At 41.5% G+C, this 22,720-nt stretch overlaps 1 protein-coding gene across 2 annotated transcripts in view; it reads left to right on the top strand.

The window, feature by feature from the left end:
• Polq (DNA polymerase theta) overlaps positions 1–20,248 on the top strand; it is an 88,023-nt gene extending 67,775 nt beyond the window's left edge. For both annotated transcript variants that reach the window (XM_021209138.1, XM_021209139.1), the window contains 8 exons: positions 5,371–5,497; positions 6,052–6,173; positions 9,770–9,954; positions 12,791–12,902; positions 14,598–14,722; positions 17,681–17,834; positions 18,838–18,953; positions 19,326–20,248. In XM_021209138.1, the coding sequence (XP_021064797.1) occupies positions 5,371–5,497; positions 6,052–6,173; positions 9,770–9,954; positions 12,791–12,902; positions 14,598–14,722; positions 17,681–17,834; positions 18,838–18,953; positions 19,326–19,439 (1,055 nt within the window). In that variant the 3' untranslated portion in view covers positions 19,440–20,248. The remainder of the gene's footprint in view (positions 1–5,370; positions 5,498–6,051; positions 6,174–9,769; positions 9,955–12,790; positions 12,903–14,597; positions 14,723–17,680; positions 17,835–18,837; positions 18,954–19,325) is intronic.
• Positions 20,249–22,720: the final 2,472 nt, after the last annotated feature.

Here is a 22,720-nt window from a genome sequence, read left to right on the forward strand (position 1 = left end):
GGACCAAGTGCTCAATACTTGAGCCTGTGTGGGACATTTATCATTCACATGGCCACATGGTGCCCAAACAACATCAGCTTAAGCGTTCCAGAGTGTTACATACCTATTTGGTACTTACCAATTCTTTAGAAATATAATATTTAATGAGCCTTTATAATTGGTATAATAGTCAATAATACAGAAATAGAAGTTTAGATGATTAGTTAGTTTACCTAACTAATCATTAGTTCTAATGATTTCATGAATAGAATTTATTTTCACTGATGTATACTCATGCTTTATCATTTATTTTTACCTTCCTTTTTGTTGGCCACTAACTCAACTAATCGTCCAGTGCAGTTTGCTGAGGAGGGGAGACTTTGCCTCCTTCTGCTTTGTGACATGAAGTGAACCATTAAATGAAAATTATGTTAAAGCTACCAAGAATTAAACTCTTACTTTGTTGCTACAAGCTAAGTAACAAAGATCTCAAGGAGTTTATTTAGGAAAATAATGTCCAACCATTTAAAATATTTGATTCATTAGAAGGTGAAATTATATGTAGTGACTGCTAGAGAGCCCGTTTCCGTGAAGACTATCACAAAGCAAGGGCAATAACGATTCCCCAAAGTGGTGTTTGGAAAAAAATGCTCATATGCTTTAAATCGATTCAGAGATATAAAATACTATGCAAGAAATAAAGACTTTATAAGAAATATAAGGCTTTAGAGAAACTATTTTTTTCTACCCTTGCCTTTCTGATGTTTCTTTTCTTTCTTTATTATTTTTTAAATTTTTATTGGTTATTTTATTTATTTACATTTCAAATGTTATTCCCCTTCCCTATTTCCCCTCCGCAACCCACCTATCCACCCCACTCCCCCTTGCTTCTATGAGGGTGCTCTCCCACCCACCTACCCACTCCCGCCTTCCCGCCCTGGCATTCCCCTACAATGGGGCATCAAGCCTTCACAGGACCAAGAGCCTCTCCTCCCATTGATGTCAGATATGGCCATCCTCTGCTACATATGCAGCTGGAGCCATGGGTCCCTCCATGTGTACTCTTTGGTTGGTGGTTTAGTCCCTGGGAGCTCTGGAAAGTCCAGTTAGTTGCTATCTTTCTTTCTATGGGTTGCAATCCCCTTCAGCTCTTTCAGTCCTTCTCCTAATTCCTCCATTGGGGTCCCCGTGCTCAGTCTGATGGTTGGCTGTAAGCATCCATATCTGTATCATTAAGGCTCTGGCAGAGCCTGTCAGGAGATATCCATATCAGGCTCCTGTGAGCAAGCACTTCTTGGCATCAGCAATAGTGTTTTGGTTTGGTGTCTGCATATGGGATGGATCCCCAGATGGGGCAGCCTCTAGATAGCCTGTCCTTCAGTCTCTGTTCCATTCTTTGTCCCTGTATTTCCTTTAGACAGGAGCAATTCTGGGTTAATATTTTTGAGATGGGTGGGTGGCCCCATCCCTCAACTGGGGGCCGTGCCTAACCTCTGGATATGGTCTCTACAAGTTTTCGCTCCCCTCTGTTGGGTGTTTTGGCTAATGTCATCCCCGTTGGGTCCTGGGAGCCTCTTGCTTTCCTGGCATCTGGAACTTTCTAGTGGCTACCCCCAATTCCCCATCCCCCATTGCCATACACCTCTGTTCAATGTCCTGACTCTCTGTACATCTCCCCATCTCCTTCCCATACCTGTTCCCGCACCCCCTTTTTCCTCCCCCTCTTCTCTCCTTCCCATGTCCCTCCTACCTTCTACTTCCCATAATTATTTTGTTCCCCCCTCTAAGTAGTACTGAAGCATCCACACTTTGGTCTTCCTTCTTCTTGAGCTTCAAATGGTCTGTGAGTTGTATCATGGGTATTTTTCCTAATATCCACTTATTAGGAGTGCATGCCATGTGTGTTTTTTTGTGACTGGGCTATATACTCAGAATGATATTTTCTAGATCTATCCATTTGCCTGTGGATTTCATGAATTCATTGTTTTTAATAGCTGAGTAGTGCTCCATTGTGTAAATGTACCACATTTCCTGTATCCATTCCTCTGTTGAAGGACATCTGGGTTCTTTCCAGCTTCTGGCTATTATAAATAAGGCTGCTATGATCATAGTGGAGCATGTGTCCTTGTTATATGTTGGAGTATCTTTTTGGTATATGCTCAGGAGTGGTATAGCTGGGTCCTCAGGTAGTATTATACCCAGTTTTCCTGATTTCCAGAGTGGTTATACCAGCTTGCAATCCCACCAGCAATAGAGGATTGTTCTTCTTTCTCCATCCACATCCTCGCCAGTATCTGCTGTCACTTGAGGTTTTTGATCTTAGCCATTCTAACTGGTATGAGGTAGAATCTCAGAGTTGTTTTGNTTTGCATTTCTGTGATGACTAAGGATGTTGAACATTTCTTTAGGTACTTTTCAGCCATTTGGTATTCCTCATTTGAGAATTCTCTTTTTAGCTCTGTTCCTCATTTTTTAAAATGGGAATTTGGTTTTCTAGAGTCTAACTTCTTGAGTTCTTTGTATATATTAGATATTAGCCCTCTATCAGATGTAGGATTGGGAAAGATCTTTTCCCAATATATTGCTTGCCTTTTTGTCCTATTGACAGTGTCCTTTGCCTTAAAGAAGCTTTGCAATTTTATGAGGTCCCATTTGTCTATTGTTGATCTTAGAGCATAAGCTATTGTTCTGTTCAGGAAAATTTCCCCTATGTTCATGTGTTCAAGGCTCTACCCTACTTCTTCTGTTAGTTTCAGTGTATCTGGTTTTATGTGGAGGTCCTTGATCCACTTGGACTTGAGCTTTCTACAGGGAGATAAGAATGGACCAATTTGAATTCTTCTGCATGCAGACTGCCACTGAAGCCAGCACCACTTGTTGAATATGCTGTCTTTTTTCCCCATTGGATGGTTTTAGCTTTTTTTGTCAAAGAACAAGTGACCATAGGTGTGTGGGTTCATTTCTGGGTCTTCAATTCCATTTTATTGATCTTCCTGCCTGTCTCTGTACCAATACCGTGTGTGTGTGTGTGTGTGTGTGTGTGTGTGTGTGTGTGTGTGTGTGTGTGTGTGTAGCATGTTACTTCTGAGTTACATCTTCAGCCTCTGCTTGTGGACGTTGTACATCGTGGTGCGGAGCCTAGTGCGCACCACGATGTACAACGTCCACAAGCAGATTGCTCTGTAATATAGCTTGAGGTCAGGGATGGTGATTGCCCCAGAAGTTCTCTTATTGTTGAGAATAGTTTTCACTATCCTGGGTTTTTTGTTGTTGTTGTTGGTGGTGGTGGTGGTGGTGTTCTCAATGAATTTGAGAATTTCTGTTTATATCTCTGTAAAGAATTAAGTTAGAATTTTGATGGGGACTGCATTGAATCTATAGATTGCTTTTGGTAAGGCCATTTTTACTATATTAATCCTGCCGATCCATGAGCATGGGAAATCTTTCCATCTTCTGAGATCTTCTTCAGTTTCTTTCTTTAGAGACTTGAAGTTATTTTCATATAGATCTTTCACTTGTTTGTTTAGAGTCACACCAATATATTTTTTGAGAAACTATTTTTAAAGTTGTTTTTACCTAGTAGAAAATCGATCATATCTGTTTCTAGTGTCCCAATGTGTCAGTGTTGTTGCTGACTCTTGAATGACGGTGCTGAGGTGAGGCTGCCTCTCACTGGAGTAGATCCCAGTCACTGGTCCCAGTTGTCCTTGTCAGTGTCCACCTGCTCTATTGCAGGTGCTGTGTCTTGTGCCCTGACCCCAGCTGCCCGGCACTAGCAGCGTGCCTCCTGAGGTTGGCTGGTGTGTCTGCTCCTGAGGTTGGCTGGTGTGTCTGCTCTGAGGTTGGCTGGTGTGTCTGCTCNCTGAGGTTGGCTGGTGTGTCTGCTCTGAGGTTGGCTGGTGTGTCTGCTCCTGTTGTCATGCTCCCTTGCTCATTCTGTGATAGGCATAGATAGCTCAGTTTACCAGGGTGTTCCTGTTAATGCATTGTTTCTAGAGAGCTAGCTGAATGAAGAGAACACTGTTGTAGCCGATTACTTTCAGAAGGACCTTTTTTATTTTTTTATTAGATATTTTCTTCATTTACATTTCAAATGCTATCCTCAAAGCCCCCATACCCTCCGCCCACCCTGACCCCCAACCTACCCACTCCTGCTTCCTGGCCCTGGCATTCCCCTGTATTACACAAGACCAAGGGCCTCTCTTCCCATTGATGGCCAACTAGGCCATCTTGTGCTACATATGCAGCTAGAGACACAGCTCTGGGGGTACTGGCTAGTTCATATTGTTGATCCTCCTATAGGGTTGCCGACCCCTTTAGCTCCTTGGGTACTTTCTCTAGCTCCTTCATTAGGGGCCCTGTGTTCCATCCAATAGCTGACTGTGAGCATCCACTTCTATATTTGCCAGGCACTGGCATAACCTCACAAGAGAGAGCTATGTCAGGGTCCTGTCAGCAAAATCTTTCTGGCATATGTAATAGTGTCTGTGTTTGGTGGTTGTATATGGGATGGATCCCCGGGTGGAGCAGTCTCTGGATGGTCCTTCCTTCTGTCTCAGCTCCGAACTTTGTCTCTGTAACTCCTTCCATGGGTCTCTTGTTTCCCATTCTAAGGAGTGAAGTATCCATACTTTGATCTTCCTTCTTGAGTTTCATGTGTTTTGCAAATTGTATCTTGGATATTCTAAGTTTCTGGGCTAATATCCACTTATCAGTGAGTGGATATCATATGTGTTTTTTTGTGATTGTGTTACCTCACTAAGGATGATATCCTCCAAATCCATCCATTTGCCTAAGAATTTCATAAATTCATTGTTTTAATAGCTGAGTAGTACTCCATTGTGTAAATGTACCACATTTTCTGTATCCATTCCTCTGTTGAGGGACATCTGGATTCTTTCCAGCTTCTGGCTATTATAAATAAGACTGCTATAAACATAGTGGAGCATGTGTCCTTATTACAAGTTGGAACATCTTCTGAGTGTATGCCCAGGAATCGTATTGCTGGATCTTCCGGTAGTACTATAGGACCTTGTGCTTACTATTAATCTGTGAAAATGCAGAAAACTTGAATAATCTCAGCCTAGCATTGTTGAGTATGCTTTTAAGATGCTTTTATTACATTTATTTGTTGTGAGTGTGTACATTATGCATTCATTTGCTTCATGTCACTTTTGTAGGAGTAAACGGACAACTGTGAGAGTCAGTTGTCTCCTACCGTGTGAAATCTGGAGATCTGACTTGTGTTGTCAGGCTAGAAAGCAAGTGCTTTTACCCATTGAACCATCCTGCCAGCCCCAGCTGGATTAACAGATCATTCCGAGCTACAAAAGCTATCAGTTAGTGATTGTCAGGTTTATTTTTCTAATTGTTTTTCTTCCTGATTTTTAGGACGGATAACCTTTACAGAACCCAATATCCAGAATGTGCCAAGAGATTTTGAGATTAAAATGCCAACACTAGTAAGGGAGAGCCCACCTTCTCAAGCTCCAGGCAAAGGCCGGTTCCCAATGGCCATGTAAGCTTCATTTCTCTGTACTGACATTGTTCTTTCGAGAGTGTGATGGCTCTAAAGACCCTATTGTGTAAAACAGTGCAATGGTTTATATTCCAGACGGACCATTTGGTTCTAGACGTCATCCATTTCAAATCCTGTGATGGATGAAGCTGGTTGATGGTAAAGAAGCATACCTGCCCTAGAGTTAATGCTCCCACCACAGTGTGGTTTGCCAAGTATGGAAGTGCAGGGGCTAGCCATGTCAACAGTGTCCCTTGCCCCCACCTGCACTTGATAAGAGAAAGCAGCTAGATAGTTTACATTAGGTCTGGTTAGAGGTTTGTGCAGTTAAATGGGGTTGAGGTTTCTCAGAAGCAGTTTATGGGGTGGTGCTTACAGAAGTAGCTCCATGTTTTACTGAGTGCTAACAGGCTCTAATGTCTTACACTTTGGAGTGGGTTTCAGGTTAGGTTATTTAGGTTTCTTTGATAGGAATACTATTTTTATTGTAAATCAGACCTTGCATGGATCTGAGACTTGTAATGTTCTAGCTGATGATTTTCTTTGTACGACAGAGAACAAGATAAGAAGGTTCATGGCCTGCATTCCGGGCACAGAACACTGATGGAGGAGAAGGCCTCAGATAGAGGGGTGCCGTTTTCAGTGAGCATGCGCCATGCCTTCGTGCCCTTCCCAGGTAAGGGCCTCCTTGTTGCTATGGGTTGTTTATAGGCACTGAGGAGTCCTGAATTGTGAGTAGGATTCAGAGGTGTACATTATGCCCTCCCTCTCTCCTGTGCTTGATGCTGTGCCCACCCCAGTGCCACTGTGGCTTATCTCAGTAGTGCTGTGTGCTGATGCTCTCAGTAAGCCTCTGCAAAATGTAGTTGATTCTGTCCATCCTTGTTTGCCTTTGCTTCTGTGTGGGGCCTCACTGGTGAGGAAGTGCCTCTTACCTCACTTGCCTCCTCTGACTTGGAATAGCACTGGGCTGGGCGTTCCTGTCTGTGAGATGTCTGCTCCTGTGGTTCTTGCTTTCTAATCATGTCTGCCTGCTTCCTACTGCATGATGGCTGCCAGGCAAACTTCAGCCTTAAGTCCCACACTTGCTTATCATCAAACTACCTGGAGGTTGTAACCCAACTCCTTAATTACCCTATGATTATGGTGCCCATTTTTCTTTCTCTTTGCCAGTGGGTAGTCCAGGTAAATAAAATTGTTACAAGTTCTGTCAGGAACTACCCTTCCATAATGAACTCACAATCTGGTGAGGTAACTTTGTTGACAGCTTGGCTTGGTAAGTGTGAACTATCAGCATACAAAGTCCAGTCTAACCCATAGAAGAGGACAGAGCATGGCTGGATTTAAAAGCCATATTGCTCAATAGTAATTTAGTGTGCAGCACGCTCAGGATTTGAAGTTTCCTAGTTGCCACTTTGTACAGATTTCCCAAGTTCCAATATTTGAAAATTCTCACCAGATCCTACAGAGCACAGAAGGCCTTTGACAAAGCAGGTTCATCTTTTTAGAAGGATTGCTTTGAAGGATAAACTTGTTTGCAACCCACATTAGTGGCAAAGGGATTCCTGTGTGTGTTTTAGTGCTCATTTGATGCACAACTCCTTTCTGAATTCTTGCTAGTTCTGCTTGTCTGCCTCATAGGCCCAAGCTATAGTCTCACTTTCCTCAGATCAGAGGGAACACCCCATCCTGCAGGATTTGCAGAGGTGCTATTCAAAAACCACAGCTATTCACCTTATCACCTCCTTCCTCAGACAGTTCTTCACTGTTGTTTATTTCATTAAATAATTATTATAGATTTGCCAGGATTTCTTTTGCAGATATATATAGCTTTGGCTATGTGGTCTCTTGACTTTTACCTGAGAGTTATCATTCTGTATATACTTCTGTATTTGGTCTTTTCACCTAACATTTTTATATTAAAGGCTTGTGCTTATCAGTAAGAAATGGGAATAGATGGACCTGGTGGTGCACATTTTCAATCCTAGCAGAGGCAGGCAGATCTGTGAGTTCTAGGCCTAGCATAGCTACATAGTGAGTCCTTGCCTCAAAACAAAATAAGAAGTGGGACTATAACCCAGTTTAACCTGTGTGTGCTCAGTTTGCACCATAGTCTATCAGTTTGTTTGCTGAGTCACAGATTACAATCAGCCCAATCGTGTCAGTGCCCGATTGCTGCCGATGGGCAGAAGGCTGACCTTTTGCTTCCCAGGATTAGCATCTGAGTGTGCCTTGCACACTTACCTGAGTATGTTGGGAAGATTTCTGCATGTTGTCATTTTAAGTGAAGAAATTTATTACTGGCTATAGGTTTAATTTCCAGTCCTCTTATTGTGAGTGAAATTCAGTGTTTTTATTGTACTTGAGGCTCTTCTGTCTGTTATTTCAGTGAACTTATGTATAAAGTCTGTTATGGATTTTTAGCAACCACACGTCCTCTGTAGTAGCAGCTAAAATATCTTTTCCTACTTTGATCATAATCTTTGTTTTTTGGGCTGGAAGTCTTCTTATCAAGCTCTTTGTAGTCCAAAGAAGCTTGTCTTATTCCCTTAGTTCTTTTCTTTTCCAACTGCTAACTTGATTTTTTTTCACTGAATATATTTGATATTGTTGAACCAAAGCACACTTAACATACACTTACTGCACACCACTTTGTCCATTACTTATTTATTCAACAGACATTTCTCTTTTTTAGAGATATTAAGTATATTTTATTATTTATCCCAACTGCACTTTACCCTCCCTCCCTTCCTCCAGTCTCCTCCCCCAATCTCCTTTCCTTCAGATCCATCCCCTCCTCCTCCCCACAGAAAAGAGCAGCCTCCCAAGGACATCAGCCAAACATACCATAAAAAGTTACAATAAGACCAGTCACATATTCTCCCATCATGGCTGGATAAGGCAACCCAATGTGAGGAAAAGGAGACACAAAGGCAGGCAAGAGGCAGAGACACCCCCACTCCCACTGTTAGGAGTCCTGCAAGAACACCAGGCTATACAACCATAACATATATGCAGAGGACCTAGGTCAGACATGGCCTCCTGACCTCTGCGAGCCTGCTTGAATCCCAGTCATCAACAGCCATCTCTTATGGGTATGATCTATGAGAAGTTTTCTGTTATCCTGTTGTGTATAGATTTTCTGTAGTATAAAGGGAAATTTAAGTCTCTTACCATAAGGGGCAGGAGAAGCATGAGAGAACTGTTGTAGATTGTGTGCTAGGTGCTGTGGGAATACTGAGCAAGGCACCCATTGTCAAAGGACAGATAATAGGTGTGGCTTCATATGTGGGAACTAAAGGGGGCTGGGGACTGAGGGGGGCAGGAGGATAGCCCACATCCAGCCAGAGTTTCTCCTATGCTCTGGGCAGGTGGATGTACGAGGACTGCCAGACTCTTTCCACTAGGCCCGAGTGGGTATCTAAGCCACTGACCCCACTGTATGGGAGGTGGACAATGGGCAGTCCCCAACCAGGGCCCCGGAGAGACACCCTGTAGGCCCAGGGTTATAGGGGAGAGGGCTGAGGGAGAGAGGTTCCCACATAGGCGAGAGTCTGTGTAGCAGGCCTTGATCAGACAGTCTATGGTTTTAGAGCTTTATTATAGAAAGGCAAGGGGGGGAGAGAGAGAGAGAGAGAGAGAGAGAGAGAGAGAGAGAGACTGAGACTGGCCATGGCCAAGAGGAGAGAAAGGGGAAAAGGAGAGAGAGAGAAGAAAAGGCTAGAGAGTAAGAGGGAGAGTGAGGTGAGAGGAGAGTAAGGGGAGTAAAAGGAAGAGTGAGAGAGGAGTGAGAGAGTGAGGAGGGGCCAAACAGCCCTTTTTATGGTATGCTGCTATCTTTACTGTTGCTAGGTAACTGGGAGAAGTCTAGCCTAAAGGTCAGAAGCTTGGGACATTGCCTATGTGACTACTAACCATGCTTCTCCTGTGGGGGTTGTGGGGGGCAGTAACTTCGACAGGAGCCAGAGTTTCCAGGAACATGAGAGAACTCCTTCCATCCTATGTAGGTGAATCATCACCACTGGGTCCCGGGGTTCAGACCTCAGCTCGATTGGAAACCAGACTGTCTGTGTTTCGCCCAATGCCCCACATTCATATATATTACAGACAAGTGAAAATTTACAAACCTAATGCACAGAAACGAACTTTATTGAACTTGAAGTAAGGCTTTAACTTTGAACACACAACCTTACAGTTATACAGCTACATATCTGCCATCTTGCTCACTTGCAGTGTGAGCTGTACTAGCTTTTAAAGGAGCGTGCTTTTCAGGTGGGTTGATCCTGGCTGCTGACTACTCTCAGCTTGAACTGAGGATCCTGGCTCACTTGTCTCGTGATTGTCGCCTCATTCAAGTCTTAAACACAGGAGCGGATGTGTTCAGGAGCATTGCTGCCGAGTGGAAGATGATCGAGCCTGATGCTGTTGGTGACGATCTGAGGCAGCACGCAAAGCAGGTGAACCTAGTGCGCGAGCGTCATATAACAGAAAGAATTCATTAAATGCTCACAACAGTTTCATTTGAGGAATGGTTTCTCTCTGGATCTTTCAAGTCACATTTATTGGTCTCATGGTATTTATTAAACTAAGCTCTGTGGGCCACTTAGTGTCAAGAAAGGCCTGTGTGTTTAAGTCTTTGCTGTGGCTAGTCATGGTGTCTGGTACTCGGTAGGTGTTTATCTGCAGTGGCAGGGATGGTGAGGTAGTTGTTATACATGAGGAAGAATGTGGGTTTTAAATCTCTAATCAGTAAATGTCTTGACAAAATTTTTTATATTTTCTCACAGCATCTAGCCAAAGTGCATTGTATTGAGTGTACTCTCTAATGGTTTTGAAAATAGAACTGGATTATAATGGATGACGGAGCTTTGAGCTGTTCAGCATCTGTCTTGCATTTTTGCATTGGGTCATTGTTAGTCACAGACATGACAAATGTCATGTTACTATTTCCTAGCCAGAGTAATACCAACATTTCCCATCCGCACACCCCGGGAAGTCAGATGGCATTTTCCAGAGACCTGCTCTAGGTTCCCTCTCATGCCAGACTTTGCTGGTGGGAAATGCTTCATCTCTCCAGTGCGGCTCAGTACCAACACCTGTCCCCCTGTTTAAAAATCTAGCTCTGTTCCTCCTTTCCTGAATCTGCACTTAGCAAGAGTCAAACCCTTAGTAATTGACCCTTATAACCCACTCTTTTTTTTTTCATATGTAAAGACAAAGTTTATTACTGCTATTGTTGCCCATGAAAAATGATAAATAATAAAAATTTGTTATGTGAATACATTTGAATACAGTGCGACTCTAAAGAAAAGATGATGTTAAAAACTTGGAGGAAAATATAAAGAACATATAATATATAATATTAATGAGGCCACACAATCTCAGAAAGAAAAACATGCATATTTACTCTGATATGTGGAGTCTAGTAAGATATATATGTATATAAATATGTTAATAAATGTACATGAGTACTGGACATATAGGAAAAGAACAAAAGTGATAAATATAAGATGAGGAAATATTGGATGCCAGTGATTGTAACAAAATGGAATATAAGATAATTACTAGTTTAACCCACTCTTGAGACAGGTGTCATTTATATCCCCGTTTTATAGAAGAGAGAGCAGACCTAAAGTTAGACACTTGTTTACATGTATTTGAGTGGTAGAGAAGTAGGTAACATTAGTCAGTATATCTGACTTCTGAATCTAGTTTTCCAGGGAGATGTGGTCTGTGTTCATCAATGCTGCCCTGATTTGGCTGAGAACATGCTCAGTGTCTGCTCTGTCTCAATATGCACCAAGTGATTTAATCCCCAAGTTTTGTGGAAATTTCAGGCCACACTAAACTAAAGCAGACAAGTACACTTGGAATCACAAGAAAATAGTTTTAAAAGTCAGAAGGAAGAATAAATGGAGGATTAAAGTAAAAAAGCTCTTGGCCTGGTGTGGTGACACACACTGCCATGCTCCAGGGCACAGGCAGGCATGTTGGAGGTGGCCTCTGCAGAGTCCTGAATTCAAGGCCATTCTGATCTGCATAGCAAGTCAGGCCAGCCAGAACTTCACAGTGAGACCCTATCTTAAAACAGATTTTAAAATCCCACAGAATATTTAATTAAGAAAAGAGGATGGAGTTCCCCTAGCGTGTCACATTAAAAGTTTTTAGTAGTTTGACAGCATTTTATCTGATAAGCAAGTTATCCTTTATGCTGTTGTTTGGTTGGTTTTCATTGTTGTTTTGTTTTGAGACAGGTTTTCTCTGATCTGGCTGACCTGGTTACTCTGTAGATCCAGTTGGCCTCAAATTTAGAGTTCTGCTTGCCTGACTAAAGGCCACCACCACCCAGCAGGAAGTTCTCTTTTTATATTTTATTCACCATTCATGTAGAGCTTGCATTGTGTCAGTTTCCTAAATACCCACAAGTCATTACTTTTTATTGCCATCAGTCTCGTAATACAAATCTACATGTTTTGGATGAAAGCATTTAGATATAAAAGATCAGGTGGCTGTGGCAAGATCATGCATGAATCCAGGCAGGGCCTGCTATAACTGTATAGCTTCCAAAGTTTACTTCCAAGGTTTTGTTTAATACTTTTTAAAAAAGATTTATTTATTTATTATATGTATATGAACATACTGTCACTGATATACCAGAAGAGGGCATTGGATCCAATTACAGATGGTTGTAAGTCACCATGTGGTTGCTGGGAATTGAACTCATGACCTCTGGAAGAGCAACCAGTGCTCTTAACCCCTGAGCCCTCTCGCCTCTGCCTTCTTCAGCAAATTCTACTGGCTTGTTTAATATTTAATCCAGATGAACTTTGCATTTGTGGGATGTTAGACTTTAGGCAGCTCTAAGTTGAAGATATTTCTTTCTAGAGAAGTTTCCCCTATTCTCAAACTGTTTGCTCCTGTCTTACCAGTGGGCAAGAACAGGAATATTTGCAAAACTTTCTTTTCAGACTTCTAGGCATCTCCTTAGCAGACACCACTGAGATACTCTGGGGAATAAAACTTGCTCTAATGGCTGGTGGAAACACAGAAATCAACCTTCCTATTTTGACTGCTCTCACTCTTTATATTGTTATTCACACATGCAAAGTAATGCTCAAAGGCAGACCAAATGTTTGCTGGGCATCAGCTTCTGTGGGTCCACCCCACTAATTATTTATTTGTTTCACTGTGAAATAAGAAGTTTACCAAGGTATCAGTTCTAATGAACGCTGTATTCTTAAGTTTCATATGGTTGTGACTTTCAACTTACTGAGCATAATGTCTCCCTTTTAGATTTGCTATGGCATTATATATGGAATGGGAGCTAAGTCTTTAGGAGAGCAGATGGGCATTAAAGAAAACGATGCTGCTTGCTATATTGATTCTTTCAAGTCCAGATATAAAGGTAAGAAAGTTAAGGGTCTTATAGCTACTCACCACATTAATTAAATTAATACCACAGAAATTTATTAAATATTTATTAATTAGAAGTTTTACCAGGAATTATTGAGGGCAAGTAGCATGCAGCTTACTGTCATTATTTGTTGAGATCAGCTTGTTTAAATAAAGGCAGAGTCAGATGTAAGCAGGCACACTTGCTATCTGTGCTGTACACTGTGCCTACCTCCAAACTCTGCACGTTGATTTGTATTTGAGGTTTAGATAGCTTTAGATTGACAGTAAAACATTTATTATTTGTGGTAGAAACTCTGAGTGACTGTTATGATAAAGCAATTTACATACTTTAAATTTTCTCTTTTAAAAGCTTATCAAAGTATAATTTATGTGCAATTAAAGTCACTGTTTTCATATACATACTTCTGTGAAGTTTGACAGCTGTATGTAGTAGCTGTATTCTGTGCTTCAGCCAAGATATAGAAGATGGAGGTTTGGGGAGGAGAGGAGTGGGGAAAAGCTGCGGTTGGTATGTAATATATGAAAAAAATGAATGAATGAATGAATGAATGAATGAATGAATGAGAAAAGGGGCCAATCAGCAGTGCCTTGAAAAAGCCTGTGCTGATGAGAGGTTTGTATTGTTTTGTTTTTAATTTGCAAGAATGAAGTCATAGTACTCAGAAAGCTACTGGCCATGTAATAAAAGTACTGTCAGGAAAAAAGGCAGAATGGATCTATGCAGAAGTGAGAGGCTCTGGGATGAAGCTACTGTGCTTTGTAGATAACTCACCATATTTGAAACAGTCATGGGCCTTGTAGAAGGAACACTAAACAGGAGACCTAATTCATGTTCTCACAGAGCTTCAGTTCTTCTTAGCATACCTGGCAGAGAGCAGCCGGTAGGAAGGAGAATGTATTTATTTCTCACCTTGTCAGGTCTTCCAAGCAAAGTGTCTCCTCTAGTTTGATTGATCCCTGTCCTGGATGTGGAGGAGAAGGGGAAAGCATCTAGAAGTAGTATTGATCCTGAGAGCCACACAATCCTCAGTGGATGCTGCTCACTGATAGAGGATTGAACTTCCTATGGCTGAAAGCAGGCAGTTCATGCTTAACTGGAGTTACTGTTGGATTGGGATACTGTAGGTGCCTTTTTTTTTTTTTAACCACCCCACGTGTCTGATTTTTTTCCCTCAAATTTGAGTAAAAATTGCCTTAATTCTTGCAAAGATAGAAGACTGTTCAAAATAAGTAAAAGTGACTAGAATCACACCGAGTCTTAGGTGATCCAGTGAGGGTTTTGAGATGCCGCCCACTTTCTGCAAGCTACGTCTGTGTGGGTTTGTGGTTGTGCATATTCTGAGGCATTTTATAGATGACGTTCCCCACCCCTCACTCCCCAACTTGGAATTGAAATTTAAGAAGTAGGAGTATGACAGAGAAATGGTGAGAGGGAAAGAGATGGTGGAACCCCACATTCAGGAGCACATGGACATGACACCTGCAGTTAAGGCCTCCAGAGGTTAGAATGGACATGAATGCAGATGATCTAGTCATGACACTGTGTGACAGGAGGAGCGAGGGCTGCTGTGAGTCAGGAACAAGAACAAAGGAAAACCAGGAGGCCCTGTGGGATTTTGTTGTGTTTGTATACAGTGACACACAGGAAGGTTTTGGTTATAACTGCTTTTGTGTTTTCTTTTAGGGATTAATCATTTCATGAAGGACACAGTGAAGAACTGTAGAAAAAATGGATTTGTTGAGACAATTTTGGGAAGACGTAGATATTTGCCAGGAATCAAAGATGACAATCCTTATCATAAAGCACACGTATGTTGAAATTTTTCTGAGTTTTAACATTTCAATGACATTTAATATTCAAAAAAGACTATAATGTTCCTTTAAGGAACTCTTCATAATTGGATTTTTGAATAAACAGAGTTGGTCATTGGTTTTATAAAGGACTGTTGGAGTGATGAGAGGCAGCTGGTCACTTAATACTTCAGCGTGATACTTACTAGTTTTGGTGACTGGTTGTAAGTAATACTTTTTTTTTTCAGGGCTGGTGTTGAACTTTTGGTCATAGTCGTAATAGGCAAGCACTCTAATGCTGAAGTATATTCCCATCTTCATCCCTGTGTCTTCCTTCCCTCCTACAACTCTCGAAGAGAGCCTAAGTTGCCCAGGCTCACCCTTATAACACAGGGAAGCCTTAAAATTGGGATGCTCCTGCCTCAGCCTCCTGTATATCTGGGACTGGAGACCTACACCGTCATGCTCAGCTTTCCACTTCCTGCTTTCTCATGTCACACGTTTGCTAACATTTTCCCATTGTTAGACTTGCATACTTAGTTTTACTTATTCTTTTTACTGTTTTACTAGAGGCTATTAGTTATCCAAAGTTATTAACAGGACTTCTTTAACATAGTGTAATAGATCTGTGAAGATAGTTGCTTAAATGATTATCAAAAGTGTTTTTAAATTGTAGGGAGTAATAAAAATATTTTAGCTATATGTACATTTAAGCTGCTATTATTGTCCAAATTCCCCAATTTTAATGTAATTTGTCCTGTCATTTCTCCATAATTTTGCATGCCAGTGTCTACTGTACAGCTTCTGTCTGGTATCCAAAGCTGTTAGGACACTGATGTGTCCTTAATAACAACTGGCTTTTTATCACATCTGCTCTGTCCAGCCTCTATACATAGCAGCTATTCAAACTGTTTATCATCTCACTCAAATAACCACTGTAATTGTTCCTCATGGAAACATAGGTCTTAAATCTTAAATCATGGAAGCAAACAATGTATGAAAGCATCCTTTTTGTATACCCAGTTATTTAGTTTCATGGAGGAGATATGTATTGGAACAGATTCTTGATGTCTATTCTAAGTTCAGAGTGCTGGAAACAAGCAAAAGAAAAAAAATCTTACTAAAAGAGCCAATTAATTAGATATTTTCTTCATTTACATTTCAAATGCTATCCTGAAAGTCCCCTGTACCCTCCTCCCACCCCACCTACTCCTGCTTCCTGGCCCTGTACTGGAGCATATGATCTGCGCAAGACCAGAGCCTCTCCTCCCATTGATGGCCGACTAGGCCATCCTATGCTACATATGCAACTAGAGACACAGTTCTGGTGGGTACTGGTTAGTTCATATTGTTGTTCCTCCTATAGGGTTGCAGACCCCTTCAGCTCCTTGGGTACTTTCTCTAGCTCCTTCATTAGGGGCCCTGTGTTCCATCCAATAGCTGACTGTGAGCATCCACTTCTGTATTTGCCAGGCACTGGCATAGCCTCACAAGAGACAGCTATATCAGGGTCCCTTCAGCAGAATCTTGCTGGCATATGCAATAGTGTCTGGGTTTGGTGGTTGTATATGGGATGGATCCCCAGGAGTTACAGAGACAAAGTTCAGAGCTGAGACAGAAGAAAGGACCATCTTTTAGAAAGATTTTTAACGGAAGGACCCGTCCCTGTAAGATCCTTCCTGTGGGCCATGAGAAAGATGTGCTTATCCTTATGTCCGGTCTAAATGGTTGGAATCCCCATCATCACAGTGTAGGGTATAACATACAAACCAAAACTTGATTGGCATCTGGAGAAGGATTAATATAACCCCTAATCCAAGCTAGTGTGGCAAAGTGATGATATAGTGAGGCCACCAGGAATGAGACACAAATTCTCCTCATACTTGTTTTTTCTACAAGTACCTTTCTAGCAGAACTTTTAAATTTTTACAGGCTTGTTATTAGTGTTCTACTTAACAAGCTGCTGTGACTATCTGTTCCCCAGCTTAGACTCTGCCAGTCCCCCACTGCCTCTGCCACCACCAATTATCCTACCTTGTGTCACTGTCACCACCATCTTATCTGGTTTCTTTTCTTTCCTACCAACCTCTCCACAAGACTTAGTCTCTTAAGAACAAAGACCATATCTCTTTTCCCTTTTGTATCTCCACTGTTGTCAAAGAGAGCAGGTTCTAGATGTTAGGAAACCCAGGAGTGTGGTGCAGACATCTGCTCTTCAAGAAACGAGACATGGTGGGGGGGTCTTACATGACAGGACCAAGCAATCATGTTAACTGGGCCTTTTGTTTTCATTAATTTTATGTAAAACAAACAAACAAACAGCATTTATACTGCCTTGACTCCTTGTCCTAGTTAATTTTTGATGAGTGTTACACATTGCATATGAAAGATCAAGGAAGTAATTTGAGTTTTTATGATGCTACTTTTATTCAGAGAGAGTTTATGTTGCTTTTTTTCAAGAGACTAGAGTGATCAGAAATATGGAATTACTTGGATGCTATTCCAGGTACAGAAGTGATTTGAAGCAAGACTGTTAAAGCCAGATTATTTTTCGTGTGTGTGTGTGTGTGTGTGTGTGTGTGTGTGTGTGCATATAAACTGCATGCATAGAGCTGGCTTTTCTCTGTAATCTGATTGTTTACCAGGTCTTTGTCTACCAATTGGCTCCTGATCCCAGATATGTGATCTTGTCAGCTTCCTACAACCTAAAGATACATTCTCTGTTCAGTCAGCTAAAAGGGATCCTTAACTGAATGTTGAAGATTCTTAAACCAACGCAATCCAACCTTATGCATAGTCTAGTCCCATGTGGATGGCCCAGCAGCTAGGGCTGGAGATTGTTGTTTGTAGGATGCCACCTACCTGCTGATGTCCTGGGTCACATTTCAAACTTCTGATGCAGATATGACCACTGATTTGTGGGTACCGAGGGCAAATTGAGACCTATCATTGAGCACCTGTAATTGTCATTTATAGGCTGAACGTCAGGCCATCAACACAACAGTTCAGGGATCAGCTGCTGATATAGTCAAAATAGCCACAGTTAATATCCAGAAGCAATTAGAGACCTTCCATTCAACCTTCAAATCCCACGGTCATCGGGAAAGTATGCTCCAGAATGACCGAACAGGTTTGTCTATCAGTGAGTTACTTGGCAGATCTAACATGGTGAAAATGATTGCATCTGAAAGGTGGGTGTGGGGAGGGTGTATTTTATTTTTCATTTCTAAAAATCTTAAAATATTTTGGTACCAGATGTCTTTATACGCTTGGAAATTATGAATGATACCAAAGAATTATTTTTTATATAGATTATATATGCTATAGTTACCACATTGGAAATTAAAGAATTTTTAGGCTTGGTTTAACATTTAAGACAATAATAAAAATAAAAAGGGGGGCACTGAAGAGATGGATCAAGGGTTAAGAGTGCGTACTGCTCTTGCACAGGACTTGGGTTCTGTTCCTAGCACCCACATCAAAAGGCTCACAGTGGCTGTAACTCCAGCTCCAAGGGAGCCAACACCTCTGCCCTCCTTACCTGTACACACATAAGCAACACATTTTTATGAATGTAAATCTTTTTGGAACAGAAGAAAATTAGTCCCAAGTTAACTTTATTTTGTATTTCTTTGTAAGTCTCTTTGATGTCTGACTTATAAAATGATGGATTCCTGCCATTTTGTATCGCATATCTATGTTAATATTGTTAATCATGCATAAATGTTAATCTGTGAGAGGTGATCAACAAGGCACACCCAGCAAAAGCATCTGTAGTGCTGTTATGAGTTTGACTTTGCGCATGCAGGAATTCTCTGTGGCCCAATACATTGATTGTACCTGAAGTAGTGCTCTCTACAGTAATGCCTCTCAAGTGAAGACACTTAGAGAAGCAGGTTAGAGAAGTTTCCGAAGCTGTTTACTTCCTTCTTTCTGCAAGCAAAGTTACTGGGTATTTGAATTTACCTGCTAGGCAGCAGCCAATATTTTCTTGATAGTTCCAAGACCTGTGTGTTTTAAAATATTAGTTAAGGAATTTTAAGAAACTTGAAATTTTAAGAACAAAATCAAACAAACTCTACTTTTCTCTAGTTTGATGACATGCTGCTCAGTTTTGCTTTTTCTTGGAGCAGGATTATTGCCCAAGAGAAAACTTAAAGGGATGTTGTGTCCCATGAGAGGGGGGTTCTTCATCCTTCAACTTCACGATGAGCTTTTATACGAAGTGGCAGAAGAGGATGTTGTTCAGGTATGTTTTTCAGTCTACTATGTAGGCAGCAGATGGTGGGGGTCAGAATGACCGGTTCTTTGCCATGCACGATGTATTGGATCCTCTCTACCACAGGCTGGCTGCATAAACGTTGAATCCCTATAGGGAGAAAAGCTAAGCATGCTCATTTTCACACTGAAAGTAAGGGGATTCTTGATGCAGACATGTTTGTCTGAGGTTTCCAAGTTCTGAACCTCTCATCAGTGCAGGGTAGTCTGAATGCCTGGCTCATTTCTGTGTGTAAACAACACTGAATGTAGAGCACCAGTCTGGTTTATCTTTCTCTGTGGGTGAGCTGGGGAACAGCCTTTGATTGGAAGGAGTTTATTAATCTCTTTTCTTTATTTGCAGGTAGCTCAGATTGTCAAGAATGAAATGGAATGTGCTATAAAACTTTCTGTGAAGCTGAAAGTGAAAGTGAAAATAGGAGCCAGCTGGGGAGAGCTGAAGGACTTTGATGTGTGATGGTGCAGCTAACCAGGTCCCCAGAGCAGCCTGGTGGATAGTCACTTAGAATGCATAGAGTCTGCTCTTTCACCTGCTCTTAAACCAGCAGGTCTCCAGTGGGCTTCTAATGTATACCTCAGTCCAGCCCCTGTGGTGTCACAAGGTTGTGAGGGGAGATTTATTAGTTATCCTCACTCTCAAAGAGTATCTATGAATTTGCCTTTCATAATTTATTGGAGTGTTAAACAGTCTCAGAATATATGGTTGAAAAATGCACTTAGCACTTTGGGTCCTCAACTGTGTAGAATGTGAAGGAGTAGAGCTGCTGCCTCAGGGTCATTTTTATTCCTGTCAAGGACTCCAGCACTCATAATATAATCCCCCAAGAGCCACGGGCAGTGCTCAGTTCCAGTCATTAGAGTTATGCAGTGTGTGTGATCTTTTCCTACAGTAAAAACTTCTGAAGTAGAATTTTAAAACCTCAAATTGAAATTCTATAAGGTAGTAAGATGTGTGAAAGGAATCTAGAAATGAGTTTTCATGAACTGTTGCCGCTTGTTCTTTTCCTCACCATTCCAACAAGGAAGGATTTAGAATACTCCTAAAATGAGCTGTTCCCCATAAGAAGTGTCTGTCAGCTTAGACATTGATTGCACTTGAACCTAATATTGCCAGGCCAGGAAAACGCCCCTTTGCTAGCTAGCCCCTTAGTGCCTCTGTCTGTTTTTGTGGTATGATATGAAGAGAATTCTCAGGCTCAAAACATTGGATTTCTTTACTCATAACTAATATATCTTTTTGCTGTTCAAATAAATTTATGAGAAATTTATATTAATGTTTTTAATTTTTAAAAATCTATTTGGTCTAAGAGTATCAAAAACCTTTGTACTTTATCAGAGGATTGTGTGTGTTAATCATGATGAAAAGAGATACCTGCTTCATGAGATATAGTTGGATGGATGTGTAGGGAGGGGAATTGGGCAGAAGATGGCCCAGACTCTCAGTCCTGACTCCTCCATTCTTAAATGGTGAATTTATAGGGACGAACTGCCACCCCTGTTTCATTATTCCTTGGGATATTATATATAGACACACACACACACACACACACACACACATATATATATATATATATCAGCTATACTGTGTTTCTCAAGAAGAAAATCTGTACTGCTCTCAGTTTTCTAGTGGGTTGAGGCCAGTGAATTTATCTGATTCTCCTTCCACACCTTCTTTAACACTTCTCCCCAGACCTGTGCTCCAAATTCTAGACAGGGACTAATGTGTATATCCTGTGTGCCAGCACAGCCCACTGTGTCCACCTGACTTTATACCACCCTTAGCCGGCCTTAAAGCTCAACCCAGCCCTCACATCCTATGCTGTATACCAGCCTGATATGTCCATATCTCATTACAAAGTACAAATAGGAGAGTCCAGGGAAGTATTTGCACCCCAAATCCACCAGTCTTAAAGAATTCAGGGCATTTAAAGACAAAAGAACTCAGTAACCTCAGAGAGAATGAGCAAAAGAGAAAAATGCCTGACAGATCTTCAGGAAACACAAAGATGAGTTTGATTAAAATGACAAGGGTGATCCAGGAGTTGAAAGCTGAATAATGCTCAGCAGCCCACAGAAGCTTCACTAACATAAGACCTCATATTGAGACACAAAAACTCAGTAGACTGAAATAAGGCATTGTACTCTATCTGGCCACAATACAACAACAACAATTAAAATCGACAGCAAACAAACCTCTGGTAAGCACACAAACTCAAAGAGTTAACTTTGCTAAATGATGAGTGGGGCAAAGAACAATGTCAATTTTTAAAATCCTAGAACTAAATAAAAACACAACAAAAACTCGGGACACATTAAAGCATTCTTATAGAGAAATCTATAGCTGTAAGTGCCTACATTAAAACTTCAGAAAGAGCACAAATGAATGACTTATAAATAATATAACTCTAAATTTGGAAACGCAGGAACAAGCCAAGCCAAAACTCAGTAGACAGCATGAAATTAAAAAAAAAAAAAGCAGAAATTAATGAACTGGAAATAAAGAAGACAATATGAAGAATTAACAAATCTAATATCAGATTCTTTGAGAAGAAAAACTAGACTGGGGCTGGAGAGATGGCTCAGTGGTTAAGAGCACTGACTTCTCTTCTGAAGACTCTTGAGTTCAAATCCCAACAACCACATGGTGGCTCACAGCCATCCATAATGAGATCTGACGCCCTCTTCCGGGGGCGTCTGAAGACAGCTACAGTGTACTTAGATATAATAAATAAATCTTCGGGACAGAGCGAGCCGGGCAGACCGGAGTGAGCAGAGGTCCTGAATTCAAATTCCCAGCAACCACGTGATGGCTCACAACCATCAGTACAGCTACAATATGTACTCGTATACATAAAATAAAGAAATAAATCTTTCCTCAACTAACTGAAAGAAAGAGAACACCTAACCTAATTGATCAGAATCGCAAGTGAACAGAGATCGCTAAGTTCCCTCTCCCTACTGTAGGGCATTTCATCAAAGCTCCCTCCCTGTGAGTCCTGAGAGCCTCTCACCTCCCAGGTCTCTGGTGCACTCTAGGGGGTCCCACCAACCTCCTATTTCCTGAGGTTGCCTATTCACATTTCTTTCTGCAGGCCCAAGGGGTTCAGTCATTTTCCCTCACCCTTACCAGATCAGATCCCCCTCCCCGCCCCCACTTTTCCCCCACCCCATTCACTTTCCCTTCTAAGTCCTTTCCTCCCTCCTCACTTACCATTGCTTTCTTCTCTCTCCCAAGTGGGACCAAGGCATCCTCACTTGGGCACTACAGCTTGTTGAACCTTTTGAATTCTGTGGACTGTATTTGTGTTCTGTCTGAAAGAATTACAGGGATGGAAATGGAGAGGAGGGTGAGGAAAAGAAGGTCCAGTGACAGGCCCAAAGTGGGATCCAGCTCAAGGGGAGGTCCCAAGGCCTATTACCGACACTATTACTGAGGTGCTCACAAGACAGGATCTATCATGACTGTCCTCCGAAAGACCCAACAAGCAGCTAAAAGAGTCAGATGTGGATATTTGCACCCAACCAATGGACAGAAGCAGCTGACCCCTGATGGTGAATTAGGGAAGGCTGAAAGAAGCTGAGGAGAAAGGCGATCCTATAGGAGGACCAGCAGTCTTAGTTAATCTACATCCCTGAGATCTTTCAAACACTGGACCACCTAACAGGCAGCATATACCAGCTGATATGAGGCCCTCAACACACATACAGTAGAGAACTGCCGGGTCTGTGTTCATTCAG

The sequence above is a fragment of the Mus pahari genome, chromosome 12 (genome assembly GCF_900095145.1).
Source record: "Mus pahari chromosome 12, PAHARI_EIJ_v1.1, whole genome shotgun sequence".
NCBI lineage: Eukaryota > Metazoa > Chordata > Mammalia > Rodentia > Muridae > Mus > Mus pahari.